Source organism: Mycteria americana, chromosome 4 (assembly GCF_035582795.1).
Source record: "Mycteria americana isolate JAX WOST 10 ecotype Jacksonville Zoo and Gardens chromosome 4, USCA_MyAme_1.0, whole genome shotgun sequence".
Lineage (NCBI taxonomy): Eukaryota > Metazoa > Chordata > Aves > Ciconiiformes > Ciconiidae > Mycteria > Mycteria americana.
Window position 1 is genome coordinate 73,833,118 of NC_134368.1, and position 23,671 is coordinate 73,856,788.

General features: G+C 37.0%; 1 protein-coding gene across 7 annotated transcripts in view; it reads left to right on the forward strand.

Moving 5' to 3' along the window:
• The window catches only part of LRBA (LPS responsive beige-like anchor protein), a 434,320-nt gene that overhangs the window by 82,940 nt on the left and 327,709 nt on the right, over nucleotides 1-23,671 (forward strand). For all 7 annotated transcript variants that reach the window (XR_012775615.1, XM_075500920.1, XM_075500925.1 and 4 more), the window contains 8 exons: nucleotides 8,417-9,448; nucleotides 10,520-10,695; nucleotides 11,961-12,114; nucleotides 12,504-12,684; nucleotides 14,623-14,750; nucleotides 15,119-15,226; nucleotides 17,790-17,961; nucleotides 18,568-19,006. Coding sequence is in view for 6 of the 7 variants with exons in the window: in XM_075500920.1 (XP_075357035.1) it covers nucleotides 8,417-9,448; nucleotides 10,520-10,695; nucleotides 11,961-12,114; nucleotides 12,504-12,684; nucleotides 14,623-14,750; nucleotides 15,119-15,226; nucleotides 17,790-17,961; nucleotides 18,568-19,006 (2,390 nt within the window). In the remaining variant the exon portion in view is untranslated. The remainder of the gene's footprint in view (nucleotides 1-8,416; nucleotides 9,449-10,519; nucleotides 10,696-11,960; nucleotides 12,115-12,503; nucleotides 12,685-14,622; nucleotides 14,751-15,118; nucleotides 15,227-17,789; nucleotides 17,962-18,567; nucleotides 19,007-23,671) is intronic.

Consider the following 23,671-nt stretch of genomic DNA (forward strand, 5'->3'; position numbering starts at 1 on the left):
ACGCAATCCTTCACCTTTTCTAAGTGTTTCCTTGTTACAGCTTTTTTTGTAGTAGGTGTGTGGGAAGGCTTTTCCTAATCAATGCCTCTGAGGAGAAGAAAGTATTTTCATTATTCAGCAGGCAGAATAGTCAGGAGAAAGGACCTGTACCACTGATGGGCTCTTATGCATGCAGCATGTATGTTTAATGGAGCTCCTCCATCTCATTATTCATTCAGTTTGAGTGAGTGGAATGTCATGAATAAAGCTGCAGGATGCTAAAATTTGACTAATTCAAACTGAAAGAAAAGTGTGAAATAGGGGATAGGAATAGAGTGAGCAAGTTAGACTGAGAATTTATGAAGCAGGAAAGAACAGGATCAGCTGGGTAGAGGAAGCTGCACAGAAGTCTTAAAAGAAGACTGTAATAGAGATTTGCTACTGGTTGAGAAGTGCCAGAGGTCTCAAAAAGAAGAAATGGGGAAACATTTGCAGCAGAAAGAACTGATGCATAAAGAGGCAAACAGCTATGAGTTTGCAAACAGTCTTCCTAAGCAAAGATGACCTGAAGATACAATGGATTCTCACCTGTATAAATTGGTATAAAAATCATTGGAAGATGGGACCTGTGTCTGCAGCCTCAAGAATTGTTAGTGGCCTCCCTTGCTGTTGCTGCAGAGTTTGAGGCAAACCTCCTTCATACTTGCTGCTACCTGTGTTCAGGTTGTGGCTGTGTTGTGTCTGTGGGGACTGAATTGGGCCTCTGAGCCATGAGTTGAAATGATGAATGTGGGCACTCTGCTACAGGGCTGCCAACAACAGATGGAGATACTGGAAAAGGATGGCCAAAAAGAGAAGTGCACAAGACCTATAGCTGGGTATTATGGCAATGCAGAGTGGTAAACACTGAATTTAATTACAATATATTTTTGTTAATAAGTAAGTATCAAATGTGCACCAGGCAGAATTTGACAGTCTGCTGAACTGTAGGAATGGTAGCAGGGATTGGGATAGAGAGGAAATATATACCTTGAGAGGATAATGTGCTCATGTCTTGCAATTTAAACAAATGAAAAGCAATAGTTGTATTAGTGAAAATGAGCAAGTACATGTTGGGTATTCTGTTTCAATTCATTATTGTATGGTGATGTAACAGTAAGCTATACCTTGACTTGATTTGAAAACAAAACGCTGCCAACGTACATAAAATTATCTCTCAGATAAGCAAAGACTTTTAAGAATTATATTGACTAGTACTTGCTTTCTTATTCTAGAAATTATTTGTATGCATATTTTTTTCTCAAGCTGAGGAGAAAAAAGGCGAAAGTTTTGCTACTTAAATGAAAATGCAGGATGCAGGAACATGAAAATGTCTTGATACCATGGTTTCCCCCTCCCCTCCCCGTCAGTGAATGTTTTTTTGGTGGAAGCTTAGACTCCTTCTAGAAACTTCTCATGTGTAGTGTCCTGCATAATATATGTTAACTTGCTTTCCTTAGCTTTTTTCTGTGAACCACTCAGAAATAACCCAGAGATTCCTCAGGTCATGGGGTTACAGACTGTGAGTCTGTGTATGGTGCACACAGTACCTTTGTATCTTTCACTTCACTGAATTGAAAATTAGTTTTGATATCTTCAGATATTGGTGCCTCCCATCTAAACAAACCTGGTTTGTTTGGAGATTAGTTTCCACTTTTGAACAGTTAGTGTTGCTAGAGGAGAAATGGAAAAACAGGTCAATAAAGCCCTTGTTAAGATTTAAAAAGTTGTAACGCTTTCTGGAATTATGAAGAGTTTATTGATGGTGTCAGCAGCACAGGAGCTAGCTTGCACTGAGCAGACTCTATAAGGAAACAGCAGCACTATATAATTGTCTGACCTGTCTGGCAGACCAGACGTTCCCTTGCTCTCTCTACAAATTGCCCACCTGATAATGAAAAAAAGAATTTAACATATATTTAAAATATTTTCCCTATGTTCTTTAATGCAAATGTCAGTCATCTTAACCTTTTTCATTGCTGTATGCTAATTTTTCTCTTTGGCAATTAGTAAATGTTCTATGTCAAATTAAGTTAAAATTAATGGCAGAGGCAAATGTTGCAGTTATTAGCTCACAAGTGTCTTTAACTAGTAGTGCGCAGAGATGCATTCCAAGCATTGCAAACAGCTATAGATTAACCATCAAATGCTGGTGAAGATTAATGATTGGCCTTTTAGCTCACTAATTTAGAACAATTTCTAGTAATTAATTTTGTATTATCAGCTTTACAGTTGCAAATGCCTTAAGGAAAATAAAAAATGACTTAAGTACATTTAAGGTTCTTCAAGCTAACAGTTGTCTTGTAAATTGTTGCATGCTTGCAGATCCTAATGTTTAATCTTTAATACCTTTATATACTACCTCTGTCTACTTGTATTTAGTAATCATAATTTCTACTTAATTTTGCATTTTCGTTGATACTGCTTTTGTTAACCTTAGGTGTTTTCTTTGTAGGATGTATTGTTTCGCTTTGTGAACTTGTGTGCTTCATAAATGCCATGTCATGCAACAGAAATGTGGTGGAAGAATTGTCCATCATAGTACCACTATTTCTTGGTTTTCTGTCAAACCAAATTACAAATTAATATAGTGAGCAGAATTGTATAGGCTTGTTGAGAAGTTGGATTTTACAAAGCAGTATTTCTTAAATTTATTTTCTTTTTTATATAAATAAGAAAACCCCAAACTCAAAATGCATGTTTGAAAAATACTGGTTTAGGTAGTCTGTGTAATTTTGTGCATTGCTATTTCAATTTGAATATTATTTAAAGGACAGTATTTAATACATTAAGTGATATTAATTTTTTCTGATGTTTATGGTGGAAGTAGAAATTGCTATCTTTTTTAAGTGGATTTTGTTTTTTTCGTCAGTGATGTTCTCCTGTAGTTCTGTACTGTGTAATTTTCTTTACCAGTGTGGCTCTCCTTGCAGTTTCTTGCACTGTTCTTAAATCAATGTAGATTCTCATCAGATTGTATTTCGATTTAATTGCCCGTAAGTTTACATTGCCCATTTGTGGAGATAAGTTGTCTGTATTGGCCTTCTTGCCACTCTTTTTTTTGTTGTTGTTGGGTGGGGTTTTTTTTTTTGGTAGTACCGATTAACAATCCTGAAGAGCACAGTTTGGTTTCCAGAGTGTTGCTCTGTAATGGCTTCCAAACCATTGTCTATTCCCTGTTTCAGATGAGACTGATTGTGAAATTATATTGCATCCGTATACCATACATTTTATTTTTAACTGTTGACCATAGCTGGGCAAGGATCAACTTGTTGCAAAGTTGGTTGCATCTCTAATCTATACAGTCAGTAGAACTCATACTTGTAACTTTCAATAGTCTTAGCTGGAAAAACAAAACTGCTCAGTTTGTAATTCATGATAACAATGAATGATAACATGGTAACATTCAAAATTAATACAAATACCTGTGCCTTTTCATACAAATAGCTGTGCCTTTTAATACAAATACAAATACCTATCTGACTTCAAGATAGCACATGTAGGTTATTGGGAAAAACAAAACATGCAACAGGAAACTCTCCCAATAGACAAAAAGAGAGAAAGTAGCATGGAAAGATTTTGAATAATGAATGAATAATATAAGTATATATTGCTAATAAATACTGGGGGGCTTTGCTGAAACAGTGGCTGGTTTTTAGATAGAATTTGGTTTTGTGATTGTTTGGATTTTAAAAAATAAGGAGTCTTAGATCATCTAGATGAACTTTTCTTCCAGCACTGAAATTTTAAGTGTCCTTAAAATTAAATGAGAAGTTATGATGTGAAGGAAAGAGCTCGGAAGCAGGGGGACTCCATTGTTGGCAAGGAAATAAGAACTTAAGCTATTAAGAATAACTGAAATCTTGGCTATGGCATGTTTATTAATGAGGCAGTGAAGTTGCTAATGAGGGGCCAGAAAATTTGGAGCTTTCAGTAAAGTAATATGAAGTATGACATGCACATAACGATCTTGCTAGGATCACAGAGATGTGGTGTGTGGCTCCTGTGACTGGAGTGATGTAGCGAAGGGATATCAGCTCTTTATGAAGTACGGAATGGGAGTTACCCTTTATGTGAGAGAGCAATTGGAGTGCATGGAGCTCTGCCTGGGGATGAATAAGGAGCCAACCGAGAGTTTCTGGATTAGGATTAAAGAGAGGACAGGTAAAGGTGACATTATAGTGGGCATCTGCTGCATGCTGCCTGACCAGGAAGAACAAGCAGATGAGGTCCTCTACAGACAGATAGGAGCAGCCTCATGTTTGCGGGCCCTGGCCCTCATGGGCCTGATATATGCTGGAGGAACAACACAGCAGGAGATAAGCAATTCAGGAGGTTCCTTGAGTTCATTGACAACTTCTTCTTCCTCCAAGTGGTAGAGGAGCCGACAAGGAAAGTTGTTTTGCTGGACCTTCATACTCGCCAACAACAAGGGGCTTGTTGGGAATGTGAAAGGTCAAAGGCAGCCTTGGCTGCAGTGACCATGAGATGGTGGAGTTCAGGATTCTGAGAGGAGGAAGGAGAGTAAAATCAAGCTCACAACCCTGGCTTTATGGAGAGTGGATTTTGACTTGTCTTCAAGCAAGGTTGATTTAATGCTGTTAACCAGATGATAAGTTTGGTTGGTAAGAGAAAATCTGAAGCTGCAATAGGCTTTTGTAAAGGGGGTTGGCTTGCTAGCACACTAGAAAAAAGTCAGCATTACAGAAAAAGAGTACATCACAGGTTATACAAACTGAGATATAACTAACCGACCATTTCTCCAAAAGTAGTTGCCAGCACTGTAGAATGTGTTCGTGGAGTGGAAAGTGAGAAGCCATGAAGTAAGTTGCTTTTACTCCTGCATATGAGTTTAATGACACTTGCACTGGAATGATGCATGAAAATATGGATGTTCACACTATTAAAGATTTTTTGAAAAGCTGGGAAGGTTGCAGAAGGGGTCACAGGAAGATTTCTAGTCCTTCAGAAGAAAAGCTTATTCTTTTTAGCTGGACTTGTTACTTCTCCATCTTTGGGCTTTTAAAAACATTGTTATAGTATGTTAAAGAAAAAAGACCCTTGAAAACATGGTATTTCTTCCTCACTGAAATATTTTAATAACTCAGAAATGCAGACATAATTAGTTACTAGAAATTGAAGCTAGACTTTGAAAATGAAGGAGGATACTTTTTTTTAATTTTTAGATGGTAGATTTGGAACAAATGATCCAGGGGAGATTTCATCTCTTGATTTCTAAAAGGAAGGCTGGACAACTTTCTGGATGCTGTCATCCAGTTCATGTTACTGGACTCAATGTGTAGGAAAATGGGTTAAAATCAAGGACTGGGCTAGACGATCTGATGTTACTTTCTGGTGTTAACCTCAGTGGTTTCTTGAAGTGGTAGGGGAAAGCAGCTGTAACAAAACTGATGATACGCTTTTAGAATGTGTTTAAAGTTATATTCCTTGATGCTTGCAATTTACTTTAACCAGGTTGGTAATTTATCAAAGCACTTATGTAGATAGGGCTGCCAGAACTTAGAACTTTATAGTGCCGTTAACGCTTGTTGTGTTTTGTAAGGACCAGCGTAAGCATCAAGTGTTGCTTGATGAAACTCTTGCAACACTGTGAATGTGCTCTTTTTGCAAGGTGGATTTAGTAACTGCCAGCCCTGCAAAACATCTTGATGATTCATTCCATTAAGATTGAATTGTTGCTTTTATTGAACATGTTCTGTGATCCATGTACTACTCTCCATTGCACTCAAGTTTGGGCACTGAAGAAAATCATGTTTTGTAACAGGTCCCTCCAGCCACTCTCTTGTGATCATCTTACTGTCATTGTGCCTATACCCATCTGTATTGGGGAGAGATGGCAGCAACAGTAATAGAATTTGATATACGTCTCCCTCATTTGCCCCTTTCCACAAAAAAAACCCCAAACAAAACCCGTGCCTTTCTCATCTTTATCTTGCTTTGCCTTGGTTCAAGGGAACTAGTGAAATTAGATTTTGAGGCTAGACCTGAGACTTGTTCAACAGTTTTGGAAGCAGTGCATAAGCAGAGTAGAAACCAGGTCTCATACTTGGATGTAGCTTAACAGTGTTAAAAAAGTAAGTATGCAGTGTAGCTAAAGCCTGCAAATACTTTTGAGAAGTCATTTTTACCATGTATTTTTCAAAATGAATGTTGCAATAACAAGTCTGATACTGAAGACAGAAATGAGTAAAGGTAGCTATGTTATCACAGCTTTGTCACAGCTATACTTGCATTGTGTAGGTAACGTGTATACATATTGTGGGTCAGTGTGCTTTCCGGGAATTATATATGATACGTTTTGCTGAAGTAAACCAACAGCATTTTTATTTGTTGAATGTCTCTTTAGTACTTGTTGGAATAAAACTTTTTAGTAGTTTTGGAAATGGAGGAAGCAACAAGGAGAGAGAGAAGAGGGAAAGCTAGCTGGAGATAAGCTCAAGTTGTCAAGATTTCTTCTTCAGAAAGAATGATTTGACCAAAAGTAGCAGCTTTGTCTAATAAGGGAGAGCTTATTAGCATGATCTATTTTGGGCTGCTTTTGACATCCTGACTGTGGTACAGTTCAGGAAGGACTGTACAGTTCAGGAAGGACTGTAATTTCTAAAATAATAATGCCCCCCACACGCTCTATTTAGCAATACCCTATAATCAAATATTTTATAGATCCATTGTGACAGAGGGATGAACTTTCAGTCATTTGTAATCATTCACACTTTTTTGTTTGTACATAACTGATTTAAAACTAGTACAGGAAGACTTTTTTTTTTTTAAACAGGAGGAGGAAGATATCCTAGTTCTATTGCTAGAGAGTCAAGTTTCAATTAAATCAACTTGAACAAATAACATGCTTCAGGTCATGTGTTAGAATAGTACACTGCTCCTACAATACTTAAATTTATATTTGATTGATGGAGAAATTAATATGTTAAAAAGCTAATGTTGACAACACAACCTGCCAAGAATATTCCTTTTTACCTTTGTTCTTTCTTTGCTCCTCTCTGATTTGTTAACTATAATTTTAGTACCTTTTTAACCTGTCAAGTTAGTTTTTGACTTACATGTATCATCTTAAGAGAAAATATTCCTACTGACTAATCATCACTTTGAATACCATGTACACGGAATTTTTAGATGAGATCCAAATGAATGAGTTTAGTGTGTAAGAGAATAAGAAAATGTGTATTTATATATTTAGTAAAATGTACTGCTCTGCTTTGTCTATGAAAAATGTTTATGATAAAGAAAATGGTTTTAAAAAAACCCACCCTCAGCTGCAGTTTATATGTTGGGAAAATTTTGAGAACTAAGCTTACAAGATAAATAAACACTTCTGTTTTAAAAGATAAATCTAAATCCTAAATAGAAAGGTATGGATAAACTAAATTGAATGACAGTGTAATAAAAACTTCAGTTAGTCTAGTGAGATTTTCTTTCAGCACACAGCTATTTATTTGGGCAAATGAGTTTTATCAGTATGTATATAAAGAATTTTTCTCTCTGGAATTTTTTTTAATATACTTAAAAGCAATGATTTTTTTCAGCTCATCCGTAGGAAGGTCTTCTCACTTGAGTCAGATCGTGTAGCTGTTCTCATGTGCCTTTTAAATGGGGTGAATAGCATTCACCAGAGGAAAAGTCCTCTGGAGAATTTTAGGTATCATTTGGAGGTCACCAGGATTTTGGCTTCGTTATATGCTTCTCTCTGCTCTGACTTTGTGGGATTGTATTTTTTTTTATGTAAACTTCTCGAAAGTTTATTTATTTTTGCGGATTGTTGAGCATACTCAAGGTGCTAAAATGATGTGAAAGCTCAGCTATAGTAAGTACCACTGCTACATGTCACAGTGTCCCCCCCCTTACAAAAAAATTGAGACTGTCATCTATCTCAAATTTAGTAATTCTCTGGATGTTATGCTGTCATATTTTTATCTGCATCCTATACAATTACATGAATGCAAGTAGCACAGGTAACTCTAATTACAGATGACTCTAATTAGCCTAGGAAATAATGCAAGTGTTAACTATAAATACTAAATTTTAAATATTTTCACTTCTTTTATTAGAAGTAGTCTTTAAAACTGAGTACTTCTAGTAAACATTTAATTTCCTGTCCTTAGGATCAGTCTAGGATTTTTTGACTCTGGTGTTACTTTTTTTTTTTTTTTTTCCTTTTCTTTCTTTTGGCCAGGAATAACAGGTACACTTAAGAAAAACTTGCTCTCAGTTGAAGTGATCTCCAATGTGAGAATATTTTTTATCATGAGGACAGTATCCAATAAAAATTTGTAGTATAATTTTGTGATTTGAGCAATGATTTTTTTTTTAAACAGTCATTAATATATAATTTTAAATGTATTTTTCAACTCTATTCTTTTAGGTAACTTTTGAAATGCACAAAGAGAGTCTTTCTCAAATGTACAGGGAGTACCAAGGGAAAGAAGGTGAAGGGAGTGGAATACGTTCTTCAACTCAAATTAGAACAATCTCTGGAGTTAGCCAAGAAGCTGAAAACAAGGGAAAGCAACAATGTTTGGAGTTAAAAGAAGATGCTACTGCTCCTTCCTGCATTATTAATGATGATATGGAGTGCAGTACTGAAAAAACAGAGACAAATATCTCATCAGATGGTGACCAACAAACTCATTCAGTGTCTAATCATAGGGAGGAGTTAGGGGGGGAAGACAGGGAGACTACACAGGATTTAAAAGCAGTGTCTTTTGCAGAATTTTGTCCAGAACCAGAAGCAATAAAGCCCAGTGTTTCAGAAATTAGTACTGGAATAGCTGAAGCAATTGAAGATGCTCTGAGCAAAGCAGACAAGCTTGTGGAAGAAACAGTAGCTGTCACTGCTCCTGCTTTAGCAATGCAAACTACTGTGGAAGGAGAAACTCCTGAAAGTCCAGAAGGACTGGAAAAATCAACTGTAGAGGTGGAAGATGAAGATGACTTTGTTGATTTGAAAGAGGAAAGTAGTATGCCTTTACCTTCAGAAGAGAATGCAGAAACGAACAAGGAACATAGCTCTAATGAAAGCAAAGTGACAAAGCAGGACAAAGCAATAGAGAAGCAACCTGAATCTGTGCTGTTGAAATCCAAAGATACTGAAGATGTGGATGGGAAAAAACAAGAACCGACTTCTTTACCGGAAACAGTGAGTTCTGCAGTTCAAGAAGTAGCGACTCAACCGGATCCAGAAGGGAAGAAGCTGCTGGAGGAAGAAAAGATTATTTTTAGTGAAACCAAAACAGCTGAAGAAAATGCAAATGCACATGTGTCAGAGCCTGCTGGAGCCTCTGACAAAAGAATCGCCAAGCTTGATGTTTCTAGTGTTGCATCAGATACAGAAAAACTGGAACTGAAAGCTAACGCATGCCTAGAAGCACCTCTGCCCCCCAGATCCATACCTGAGGTAAATTCTACCTGTCCTTCATCTGTCTAGCTTAAAAATAAAAGGAAGTTCTTATTTTATGAGATTTTTGAAAAAGTGTACCTGTACATATTTTGCAGGTTTTAACGTGTGGATTTTGTGCGTTATCCAAAGAATACTTTCAACCCTTGATTAGAATAGCCATAATTCTTACCAATTTGTGTACTGAGAAGTCTCTTAAGTTTTTATTCTTTGTACATCCACTTATGGGTGAGACGGAGTTGTTGGTACTGTGTTGGTACTTCTGTGTTGGTACTTCTGTTCTTAAGTTTGAAGAATTGAAAGAAACATTTATATGTTCTGAGAGGATTTTATCTAGAATTTCTTTTGCTGCTTTACTCAACCTCCCTTTTAGTCTTTTCAGTCTGGTCTCTTATAATCTCAACTCTTAATAATTACTGAGAAGCGAGCATTGCTTGTGCAGAAAAAAATAGCACTAAGTTTCTTTCATATCCTGATGGAACTTGTGAAAATATTTTTTACACTAGCTACTCTGCAGGAGGTACACTATATATATGTATATCTATATTTGAAACTATAAAATTTAATAGGATTGTCACTCCATCACGTCAGTATACCTTTGTTGTGCAAGTGTAATTTAAAACTGGGCTTCTGTTGCATGCTGCAGTGCTCCACCCCTCTAGTCTTTAGTTTCTAACTCAGCTTTTCATGGTTAAATAGTCATGTATCTGAGTCCTTCCCTTCTGCAGAGGTACCTGCTAATGGATGCTCTTCATTCTGCACCATTCTTCCTTAAAGGAGGAAAACCACTGTCTACAGCGACATATACTCCCCCTGTGGTAAGGTTGGGTTGCTGCTTGTGTATGCCTAGACTGACAGGTGTGGTAGTGCAGCTGTAGACTAGTTTGTAGGCTTGGTATATCCAGTAAATAGCATTTGTCTAATAGTTTTAGCTTTACTTGTAACCATGTACACAGTCTAAACTTGTTGAATATCTAAAATCTCAAGTCTATTAAATGCATTTCAGTGTATGCCATGGAAACTAATAACCAGAGTGTGGGGTGTTTTTTTGTCTGCAAACTGTGTACTTAGACCTCAAGGCAGCAAGATTCTTCGGGACAAGAGCTGGCTGCTGCATCAGATGGGCAGAGAAGAGACTCTAGGTCAACTGTGTTCCGTATTCCTGAGTTTAAGTGGTCACTGATGCATCAGCGCTTGCTCACAGACTTACTCTTTTCAATAGAAACAGATATACAGATGTGGAGAAGGTAAATTTCTATGCTATTTGTGGAATGATCTAGACTGGCATTTCAATTATAATTAGCTTGAGATTTTGTTGAAACTGCATCAGAGTTGCTCTTTGACATCTAATTTTGCACAGCTGGTATTTTACTCATTCAGTAGCCGTACTTATTTTGTGACCTGTACCTAAATATTCTCAGATTTTTTTAAAGACTCTTTACAGACATAAATGTGTATTGGTTGAGGGCCTGCACATATATTTTGACTGAAATCCTGGCTACATTTAAGTCAATGCTGTTGATGTCTTGCTGTTGATTTTTACTGGACCATGATTTTCATGTTCCTAATGTATGTAAGGGCCTGCATCTTTTATTAGTACCTAAATATGGACTAAAAAAAAAAAATCTATCCTAAATAGTATTTATTACTTCTGCATTTACACACACTATGTTGTTGCTTTGATAGGATTCTGTGAATACAGAGATGTTCTATGCATTTAAAAATTAACTTGTAACAGGGATCTGGAATGTAATAATCAAGATGAACTTAGTCAAAAAAGGAAACTTTGAAAACACTGGTAATTCTGCATTTTAATGTTAAGATTTAATAACTTAAATAAGAGTAGTGTCTGTTATTAGCTTGTAGTAGTGAATGTCAAATTTAAATTCAACCGTATAGCATTCAACCATACTGACCTGATAAAAAGGAATGCAAGATGAAGAAATAGAGTATTTAAGTCATTAAAACAATTTAAACTGAGGCAAACTTTTGTCGGACTGTCATTTTTAGGATGTGATTAAACTAACCTCTCAGGACATCATCAGCTATAGCTAAAATATATTTTTAGTTTACATTCTGTTTTGAAAATCTATTTCCATGTTTAACAGCATTTAAGTTTTTGTGTTTTGTTGATTTTTAATTTCTCTGTGAAGACCTTAGTATTTGCTTTATTTTTCCAAAGATTTAAGTTCAAATCTAGTTCACACTTCCAGGAAACTTTATTGTTTTGCCTGATACAGTGACTTTTGCTATAGCAAGTAATCATAGACGAACCTATCATGTATCTTTATCCAAATGATGATTAACATACGTCTTGCTGATCTGGAGAGGTTTAAGAACAGAAAGGAAAGGTAATTTTAGATTTAGATTAAGGTATATCAGTTGACCCTTATGGTCATGTGATATTTGCTGCCCCACTGCTAACTGTCTGGTTTTAGTTTTATGAAAACATAAAAGATGCTAAAGTACCACCAAAATAAAGCTGTATTCTGAATGGGTTTTTTTTGAACAGCCATTCTACAAAAACTGTGATGGACTTTGTGAATAGCAGTGACAATGTCATATTTGTGCACAACACAATTCATCTCATCTCTCAAGTGATGGACAACATGATCATGGCTTGTGGTGGTATATTGCCATTGCTTTCTGCTGCCACATCTGCTACTGTAAGAAATTTCATTTTTATTTGAAAACTTATCTCTTGTGGGAGGATGCCTTTCTTTATGCAGTGTATTAACTATTATATCTGTCCTTTCGGGAAACAGGAATGGGTGTGGGATATTTCCACAACCATCTCTCTCCTCCCTTTGCTACCTCCATGCTTTCTCTAAGATAAATTGGGTGCCTGCCCTCTTTGCTTGAAGACATAAAAGGAAGTTGCCTAGTTTCATTGTCCAGTGGTCTGGAATGGGATTAAATCCCAATACTAATGATTGTTCATAGAATATGACTAATTACTACTTTTGAATGTGACTGAAAATGGACTTCCAGCATATGTTTTTCTTCATTTAAGTTGTGAAGAAGTAAATGTTGCTTTCAATTTTTCTTTGTGTAGCATGAATTGGAGAATATTGAGCCAACTCAAGGACTTTCAGTAGAAACATCTTTAACATTTCTCCAGAGATTAATCAACCTTGTGGATGTGCTAATTTTTGCAAGCTCTCTTGGATTCACTGAAATTGAGTCTGAGAAAAATATGTCATCTGGAGGCATTCTGCGACAATGTCTTCGTCTGGGTAAGCAAGTAAAACAGTGTAATGAGTATAGGAGCTTGCTGTTACTAAATAGTTAGCAATTGTTAGCTTTATTTTATTTTCTGCCCTTTTTTGTTAAATCAAGATTAAATTTAGTTAAAGAAGCATTGGGATCTTTTCCTACTTTACTGTTACTGTATTCTGCAGTGCATATACATGGGGTTCTTTTCCTCTTTTAAAAGTTTAAATAAAATAAATTAAGTTTGGTAGCGTGACTGTTGTGGATGCATGTTTTCATTTTATCCATGAAGATATTTCTTTTGCCAAGGTTCCCCAAATAGTCAAGGCTCAGAATATAGCAGCTTTAAGAAAAAGAAATCTTGTGCTATATGCAAAAACGTGAACCTTTACAATATGTAGAAAAGAGGTTTAAATCTTGAGGTCAGTAGATGAAGGCATGGTGAAAACTAGAGATGTAAATTTCTAAAGAGTAGGGTTCAAATTGGGCAGTAGTTGTATCCAGTATTATAGTATGTTTGCATCAAATTAAATTGAAAGAAAGTGGTCATTACCTAAAAAAGTAATGATTATTCTGGGAATGAGAACATACAAGATCATAACTGGGTTCAGTTAGTTAATACAGGAGGAGAGTATTCGTGCTAGTTGCATGCTGTAAGACTTTTTGTAATGAAAAGTTTAATGTGCATGAGTGCCAGAGCAGCTCAGAGCCTCAACAGTAACCAGCCTTCCTCTCCCTTTCTAAGCAATTAAACCTTTGTGCAGGTAGAACAAGATTTATGGGATGCAAACAGGTATAGATGGGGTTAGTTCTTTTTTCCTTTGAAAATAATACTAGAAGATGAAACAGGTACAATTGTGAAGCTAAAAAAATAAATTGTGTAACTTCAGAACATTTAGTCCAAGAATAACAGAGCATTGTGAAGCAAACTGTGAAGCTTGTATCAAAAAATCTGTATCAAACTGTGAAGCTTCACATTGTGAAGCTTGTATCAAAAATAGCATGGCCAGCAGGACTAGGGAAGTGATCGTGCCCCTGTACTCGGCACTGGTGAGGCCGCACCTCGAATACTGTGTTCAGTTTTGGGCCCCTTGCTACAAGAGAGACATTGAGGTGCTGGAGCGTGTCCAGAGAAGGGCAACGAAGCTGGTGAAGGGTCTGGAGCAGAAGTCTGATGAGGAGCGGCTGAGGGAGCTGGGGTTGTTTAGTCTGGAGAAAAGGAGGCTGAGGGGAGACCTTATCGTTCTCTACAACTACCTGAAAGGAGGTTGTAGAGAGGTGGGGGTCGGTCTCTTCTCCCAGATAACAAGTGATAGGATGAGAGGAAATGGCCTCAAGTTGCGCCAGGGGAGGTTTAGACTGGATATTAGGAAATTTTACTTCACTGAAAGGGTTGTCAAGCATTGGAACAGGCTGCCCAGGGAAGTGGTTGAGTCACGATCCCTGGAAGTATTTTAAAAGACATTTGGATGAGGTGCTTAGGGACATGGTATAGTGGTGGTCTTGGTAGTGTTAGGTTTACGATTGGACTCGATGATCTTAAAGGTCTTTTCCAACCTATACGATTCTGTGATTCTGTGAAACATTGTAATTTGTTTCACTAGTGTATCACTTGTCTTTCTTCCTTGCTAGTCTGTGAAATTTAGCTGTCTTCACACTCCCCACCCCATGGTTGTATGCATGGTAAAATTTCGATGAGGGATGCTGACTTACTCACTTTGAAGTATCTATTAGATATAGCAAACGTATTCTAATAGTTTAGTATTAATTATTAATTGTAAATTATTAAAGAATTTTGAGCATTGTTTTGTGACTGTTTAAAATTTATGGAAGCAAAATAACATTTTACAGATGTGCTTAAACTTTTTATTTTATGTGATAAACAGTATTATACTTCTCTGTAAGGGATATAAACAATACTGTTTCCCAGAGTAATTCTTAGCATTTCTTTTCCCTTCAAGTATGTGCGGTAGCAGTAAGAAATTGCTTGGAGTGTCAGCAGCATGCACAGATGAAGCCTACTGGAGACATTGGGAAGAACCAAAAAACAGTGCAGGGCTTTATAGGAACAGGAAAGTCTGCAGCAAAGGCAAGTATAAGACCACATTCAGGAACACAAAAGTCAATGATTACTCTGTACAGAGAGATAAGTTTTTAAATTTATATCTGCACCACTGATACTTTCATAGAGCTGAAGGGCATGAATGCTGGAAATCCTGAAGTAGTTTTTCCAAGATGTGAATTTAACACTTAGATATTTAACCTTCCACAATGAAATAAATCTGCCACAAGAATTTGCCAGATTTTTTTTTTCCTTTGAAGATGAAATGCATATCTGATCTTTGTGCTCTAGTTATGACAATATGATGTACAGTGGGTGATTGTACACACTTAATGATTCTTGGTAGAATGCTTTTCTGAAACAATTGCCTTTTTTTTTTTTTTTTTTTTTAATAGAGTCCAGTGGACATTGTGACTGGTGGCATTTCTCCAATACGAGACCATGACAGACTTCTGCAGGATATGGATATTAATCGACTTCGAGCAGTAGTGTTCAGAGATATAGTAAGTTACAAATAATGTTGTTTTCTTTGTAGCTAGATTTCTGCATAAATCTGTTTGCTGAACACTTGCTATGTGTTATGCAGTTTGGCTAAACTGAATTTACAAAACCTGAATACTGCTCACGGTCATTAGGAACACATAATACTCTGCAGCTGTTGTAGTGTTTGGGATTGGAAAGAGGGAGAGGTGAAAATCGCTGCCTGCCTATCAGGCTCTTTCGTGTGTTCCTAAGAGCTGATTCTCTGGAATTCTGCCTGTTATATATGAAATATGTTGTGTTTAGTACAAATATATGCTTTCACATGCTGTACATAGACAAACTGTATACTACATATCATAAAGATGTTTATGTATAGTTTTTGAAAAATTACTATCTTTCTAGCTAATTATAAATTAGAGGTCATCTCTAATTCCTTTACTTCCCCTCAGAGGAACCAATTTGTGTGCGTGTGCTGTAAATATGCATACGTTTTTTAGTCTTGAATTGACTAAAAATATCTTTGCCCTATGTCAGCAACTTTATAGCTGATATTGAGGAAATTGAGATTGATTGCTAAAAAAACCCCAAACAACCTCTGTAAGCAAATACAGTAGCTATAATGGCTATGAGTCATTGGTGGCCACAAGCTTGGACACCAGAACTTATCTTACAATAATTGGACTACTTAGCAGATATAATGATTTTTACACAGGGACTTTTGTTCTATTCAAATAGTGAAGGATCTTTGTTTTTTATCTTTACAGCAATTAATTGATTGAAACAAGCTTCTTTCAACTCCTACTTCAGTATCAGTGTGCAAAAGAGTAACAGGAAGTGAATCTTCCATACTGGTGGCAACTAAAATAATCCTAATCATGCAGTCTTCAAAATCAAGCACATTTTGCGTACTCGTTTTTTCTTAAAAAAAAAAAAAAAAAAAAAAAAGTACACACACAACCTCTACTTTTTTTGCATATCTAATCCACCAGGTTTTCTGTTTCACAAATAAACATAAAATGATGCAATAACTCTGCTTTTTGGCTACTGAGTTGAGCTGTGGAGAAAAAGTAGACTTTGAAAGATCTATTTTGGAATAGTTTTTATCTGTGCTTTTATACTTGCATCTAAATATTTTATGTTTGATTTGCATGCAGTTTCTTACATTGTGTTCAGCACATAGAATTGTTATTTGGCATGATTTGAACCTGTATAGGAGGAACTCGGATTCCACTTAACCACCAGTAGTCGTACTTCCAGTAGTATATGAACGTTACTTCAAGGAGTTCTACAAACATAGCAGAAAAAATAAGGGGTAGTGCTGATTCACTGGATCATAACTTTATTAAGTACAGTTAGAAACTGTCTTGCAAAAATTAATCTAGCAAGAAAATTCTTTATAATCCTTACCATTGTAGGGGACTTTCATCAGTCTCACACTGTGCTTGCCTGATGCTAACCTGTTATTAGCTTACTGTTTCTGTCTTGTTCTATGAAAGTTAAAGATTTGGGTCGAGCCGAGGGGAATATAGGTTAGTTCTTCAGTGTAACCGATAGGATCCAGCTATGTTATCCAGTTCTTAATAGAGAACTTCTCATAAACTTCTTCCAGTATAGCTTATTAAAGAACTCTTCATGGAATGTGGGGCTTCAATAGGCACTGCAATCATGATAAAATGAGCTTTATAGTTTAACTTACTTTCTTGAACTGCTCAGAGGGAAAAATGGAATGCTACCTGAGCCCTTATGTAAATGAGGGGGAAAAAACCAAACACCCTTTCTCTTACTGATTGGTCAGTGAGGATTCAAATATTCAGTTCTCCTGTGATCCCAAAGTGTACAAAGCTTTTCCCCCTTCGACAGCCAACGGGGACAGGCTTAGGCTAAATCATAAAGTCTAGTCATATCTGGGATGTGGCACTTTGTTCTGTTTCACTAGGAGTGACTGAGTACTCTGGGGAGGTACCTGGCATAGTTCATATTAAGATTTGTTTTTAAGATTTTCTTAACATCTCTTCATAAAGTTACAGCTGTAATAAAAATGCATATTTGCCAATTCTTGTTTAAATTGTACATAGTACAGTACATCCATCTGGATAATCTGATGATGAAATAAAACCTTAACACTGGTTCTGGAATTTGTTCCACTTCCTTCATTAATATGTAATAATTTATAAATGCTTTTACAGTTTTGTTGACTACGCTTGCCTGGTTGTACTTCACAGCAAATGCTGTTAATATCTTGGCACATTTGAGAAAACGTAATAGAGGAAACACCTGTAAATAAATAAAGGGGACCTAGTCCCTGCACTAATTTGAAGCATGTAGAGAAAACACACTGCCTTAGTCAACGTTGTCATATTTATAAATGAAAAATGAAAGGATTAGTGCCACTTGAATACAATTGCTGTATTCCCTAGCTTTATAGGTGAGACAAACTGTGACTAGAGAATATTGTTCTTCCATTGTTGACATATCAGCTTACTCCTGGTCTGTTTATGGTAGCGCTGGGCATACTTTGCAGAAAAATAAACATGCTGCTGAAATTGTAATGCAAAAATCTGTGTGTGTGTCCTTTTTTTACAGGAGGATTGTAAACAGGCTCAGTTTTTGGCTTTGGCTGTTGTATATTTTATTTCTGTGCTCATGGTTTCGAAATACAGAGATATACTGGAACCCCAGAATGAAAGACGACCACCAAACCATAGCCAGTCATTCAAGGAATCAGAGAATGAAAATAGTGAAACTACTGCTACAGGTGAACTGTTAATTATTTTGCCAAATGAAATAGTGTGGCTTACGCATCTTAAAATTCTGTAGAAGTCCATGTGAGATTGTATAGAAATATGCACATTGTAACCACTTAAACAACATTATAGTATTCAATTTGCCTCAGTATTTGTGTGTATATTTTTCTGGTCTGAGAACAACCTAATCTATAGGTTGATTTTGCTGTGTAGAGGCAGTTAATCTCACTAAAGTAGCTAAGTATTCATGAATGCTTGTTGCAGAAACATTACTATTTTGTTTCCACTATAAGACCTCTTTCTCTTATTCTTCTTTAGGGTAATCAATTACTTTTCGTTCTTTGACTGTTGAGTCAATATCTTCTATTTCCTTGTCTCAATTTTTGGATGTTATAACTTTTCATGCTTCTCAGAAATTAGAAGGAAATTCTTCCGTTCTAAGTTTCCTATTAAATACTTACAGATAGTATTAAATCTCTAAGTAGGCAAGAGGAAATATGTATAGCTGTGTTATTTCACTTGTCACCTATTGATGTTACTTCTTTAGGACCAATGTGTTGAATGCAGTTCTGTTAATAATGAACTTAAAATGTGTTTTATGTTTTTGGTATGAACAGATGTGGAAAACCCATCTGCTGCTCTCGGTGCTTCAGCCTCCACTGAAGATTCAGAAAGCACAGCATCTGTACGAAGAAGAGATTCTGGTCTTGGGGAGGAACCAGCTTCAGGGCAAACGAACAGTTCTGGTAGTGTTGCTGAAGCCGGACCTCTGAATGTCAGTGCAGGTCCAGATGCAATCAGTGAAGTACTATGCACACTCTCATTAGAAGTAAATAAGTCTCAGGAGGGCAGAAGTGAGACAGGAACTGAGGATAGTAAGCCTGCAACTTCTGTGCCAGCTGCAAAAAATGTCAATGTAAAGGACATCCTGAGAAGCTTGGTAAGCACACCAGCTGATGGGACTGCAGTGGATGCCGCTGCTCTGCCACCAAACTTCCTTGGAGTTCTTGGCGATGGAGCTGCTGAGCAGCCTGTAAAGTTCCATTCCTTTGACAGGTAATGGAAGTTCTAAAATATTTGGGCTATTTCATTTTGCTTAAGATATCTGTGAGGAACAGAAAAATTCACATTTCAGTTTACCAGAGCTCATGTACAGTGTCATCTAGTACTTAATATAATCAAGACACTTTGATTTACAAGTAGAACCTTTGACTGCAAAGTCCACTGACATCACATAGGTTCATGATGAAGGTACACTCTGCAATTCATGGGATACTATGTTATACTCAAAAGATTGTGGAAATGAAAAATGACTGGTGATTGGGTCATACTTGAAGGTCTTGAAGCCGGCTCCTCTTTATAAGAGTTAACTCTTCTGTCTCCATACATGTTAAGCTCAGAAGCAATATGGTAAGAGGGCCAATAAATTGCCTAGAAATGACTGCAAGAGTAAAAGAAAAGATTAAGGGTATAAGCTGTTCTATTGTTTTTCCTGTTCTTCTGTTCCTAACTGCAGCACTTGCAGATGAGTGCTGCTGTACTGTGCTTATTTAGTCAGTTTTAAAGGACTCAGGAAATAATGGACATTAACTTAATGTAATGATATGTAGATTAGCTTGTGTATTAATCACAAAGCTGTATCTAGTTTCTGTTACTGTGGGCCTGCAAAAGAATACTGGTTTAATAGTAGTTACAAATGGATCGAAAACAATGGAGTAATCATCTAGGTGTCCTTCTCTCTATAGAATACTCCCATATTCATTTACGAAAATGCATCTGTGTTTTGCCTTCTGGTGCTAAAGGCCTACTTTAAATCTTTCAGGCTTCATTCAGTAGATATATCCCTAAGCTGTTAGATTTACTTTGTTGTTATAATAGCTTTTAAAATTTAGTTTCATTTTAATAAATATCTGCCTTTCTTAATACTCAAATACTGCAGTGGATTTAAAATGGGGCATTCCTGCTTTGTTTCTCTTTCTTTTCCTTTGAGATTGAAGTCTCTCTTTCCTGATAATAATTTTGGTGTCCCCTGCATCTCAGTCTCATTAGCTCCTTATCTTTTCCCAAGTATAGTAAACCACATTTTTACTATGCTTACTGACTTTTCCCTCTCTAGGCCTCCCCAAAACAACAAAGAAAACAAAGAACAAAAGAAAGAATCCCATAACACTTGCATTCCTGCCTCTAGAAAAGCCTTAGTCATATCCAGAAATCCTGCAGTCTATCTGATGCAGGGGGATCCCTTGTTACCATAGCAGTATCTGATCCTCTGGTTATTCCTGAGCTTCCTCCGGCTCTGATGTCTTTGCAGTCTATGGCTGCCTTGCTCAAACTAGCAAACTTAGATGACCCAAGAAAGGAGGGCAGCTCTGCCAGGAGTATGGATGCAGCTGTTACAACATGTCTTCTCAGCTCAGATTGCCATATCACTGGTGGGGGAAGAGATGGTGGTGGTTGTCTGGGTAGATTAGACACAGATGGTGTATGCTAGCATTTGGCCCCCTTGCTCTTGTCTCAAGGTAAATACTGTCTTCTGCTTGTGATGCTAAACAGGAGGACTTGTTTTGGGAGCAGTAGGAAAATGGAGGCAGAGGGGGAAAATTGGGAGAAGAGGGATGCTGAATTAGAACTTGCCATGCCTCTCTGCCTGCTGCTGCCCTGCCCAAGTGCTTTTAGCATGTCCCCATTGAGGCCTATCATTGCTCTCTACAGCAAGTGGGCAGTTGACATGAAATAGCATAATGTTTTAGCCTGTGACTAATGTTTTTCCTCAGGAAATTCTTATTGTTCATTGCTGAGTGGTAGAGATTTGAACCACAATATAACGTTTGCCTGGACATCTGGTACAGAGTGCATGTTGCATTTAGGAATTTTTTTTTTTTTAATTATTGCTAAAACTGAAGGTTTGTGCTGCCTGTGCAAATCTGATTTGAATTGATGTAAAGCAGGTTAACTAGACAGGAAGAAATCAGGCAGTTGCAGTCCTGATATCTGACATAGGTAGATTACACCTACAAAACCTTCTTATCAGAGGAAACTGCAATTTAATTTGATAACATGTACACTAATGAAATACTGGACATTGGTAGCGGCCCTTCAGTCAGTTGCAATTCTGTGTTCTTTTTTCTGTATAATTACAAAGTCACTCAAGTAACAAAAAAACCCCTTAATTGCAGTGTGTTTTGTAAAGCAAGTCACTGAAAAGTTGAACTACTTGCTGTTTTGCCCTTTTACTTTTCCAGTGCCGCACTGTCCGAGATGGACTCTTCTCTCCTTTTCCCACCTCCAGAAGTGCCAGCCATTTGTAACCACAACTCTCAACATTCTCTCACTTAACTTTGAGACATAATTACTATATCAGATACTGAAAGGAAGCTAGTCTGGTGAAGGAATATATAGAGGAGTGAAAGTGGTGCATGGACTGAAGCAGTAGACAGCACCGTGCTTGTGAATGGAAGAGCAGAGGGCAAGGGGTTTTGTAGAGGTTTATGTAGCTATCGGGACTGCTCCACAGTGATAACTTGTGGGTATTAGTTTCCTATGACTTTTTGTGTTTAGTGGGTGGGGCTAAATATGTGAGGAAAAGGTCATTAACTAGTATAAAATATTTTGTCCTTCAGCAGTTGCACGTGACCTCGGTATGTCAGCGGCTTTGTGTTTCTAGGTGGCTTAATTTTTCATTTCCTTCCTTTTGTGGGTATGTCAGGTAGACAAAAGTGTACTTAATGATGTAGAAGTCTTCCCTCTAGTCAATTATTATCTGGTAGTGACACGCACAATCTTGCATGTATGGTAAATACATTTATCTATGATAAGGTATGTTGCTAACTAGCTAATAAATCAGTTAATCAAAAAGACTGAATAACTGTGTGTATGAAGCATTTATATTTAAATTTATATAGACAGGAAAGTTTCATGACCACTTGAAGGTGACTGTATCTTTATATAGTGTGACTCTGCTTAAGATACAAGTTTATGCTCTGAAATGACACCTAGTGACAGCAGCGGGAATGAGTTGTACCAGGGAAAGAAAAGCCTTTTTACAAGAAACTGTAATAGAGTTGGAAATAGTAGCTCTTATCTCTGGGGTAGACAAAAATACTAAGGTGTATTGGGAAAGTTTGGAAAAACAGGCTTTGGGATGCTTTCTTATTTTCTGTGTCTGGTTTACATTTAATATGTTGTTTGATGGCACACACAAGTTCTGAAAGTTAACTTCTTTTTTTTTTCTTTTCAAAGACACTCTGTTGAAAGTTGTTCCCACGTAGCAGTTTACCAGTGGGGGTATCTCTGGGAATTTCAAAGCATCTCTCTGATCCTGCATTTATCTCAGGAATGCTGTGTCAGAAATCAAAACTCTCCTCATATCTTAAGGATTATCAACTTCCCAGCCATAGCTGGAGAGTATACAGTAACAGCTATGTGAGTGAAACCTTACTGAAAGGCTGCCAGGTTGCAAGCCTTTGCAAACAACTAGGTGTATGTGTTCATTCCCATGCCAAAATCTTCCCCTTATCTTATGTGAAGATGCAATCTTGTGATTAGTGGGTGCCAGGGGTTTATCATGATAACGTTCAAGACTTGCATTGGCTTTTTCCCAAGATCCATAGGGACATGAATTAATATTCCAATTTCAGTGTGTCCTAAAACAGCAGTTTTCTTATTTAGTAGTAATCTTGTAGAAAAAGAGGAGAAGCTAATGCGAGCAAATTTAAATAAAACAGAAATAAAAATAACCAAAGCTTAAGATAAAAAAAAAAAAGAGATGACATTTCTCTTCAGTTAGTCTAATAAAACCCATAACCTACCACTTGCCATTTTTACTGTGCAATTTAAAATAAACCCTTGGTCTCTCCTGGCTTCTACTGCTCTTTGTGGAAACATTCAATAGTCATGTCATTATAGGAAGCTGATGCTGAGGGTTCAGAGGAATATAGTCTCTTAAATCATGGTCTTGTACCATAGAGCTTAAATCTGCAGTTAAGCTGTAACTTACAGAACAGATATGTTAATAAGCTTGTTTATCTTTTTGGAACATGGTCTGTAAGTTGCTTAGTTTGGTTCAGCCTATGTTTATGCATTTGTCAGTCAGTGGTGTGCATGTGCCTTTATAATGGTTGGTTGTGGTATTTCAGTTAAATTTAATCAAAGTCCTTTTTTTATATGGAATGAGTACATGTTAGACTTCATTGATTTGGGCTTCAAATATAAGAATAAACTCGTCGTTGACAAGATTAAGTCTACCAGGTACAGGTAGAGACAGAATACGAGAATGGGGGATCTGTAGATCAAGGTGCATATGCTGTGATGAGAAGCTCAGCTCTTTTGGCACACCAACAATTTGCATTCTGCAGGGGCTAAAGAGGCAAACCATTTGAAATCTTCTCCCTGCCAAGCTGATTTTCAAGTTCGCTTACAAAATTGATTATATTCTTTTTATCATCTTCCCTCCCACCCCCCTGCCCCAATCTCTAATGGTTTTGAGAGTCTCTTATTCTTCCTTTCTCCTTGGGTATTTCAAGGGGGACATAAGAGAATGGGTATTATCTACAGACCGCAGAACCCATAGAATGACACTGACGTGGCAGTCTGCTTTCCTAGCTCACAAAGTAGAGGTAAAAATAAGTCTCTGATCCTCTTTATTGGTCTTTTGCTCATTGCATAGGAGCCCTGCAGTGGGCATCGTTCTGGTAGCCTGGAACAAGGCTAATTTCTTTTGGT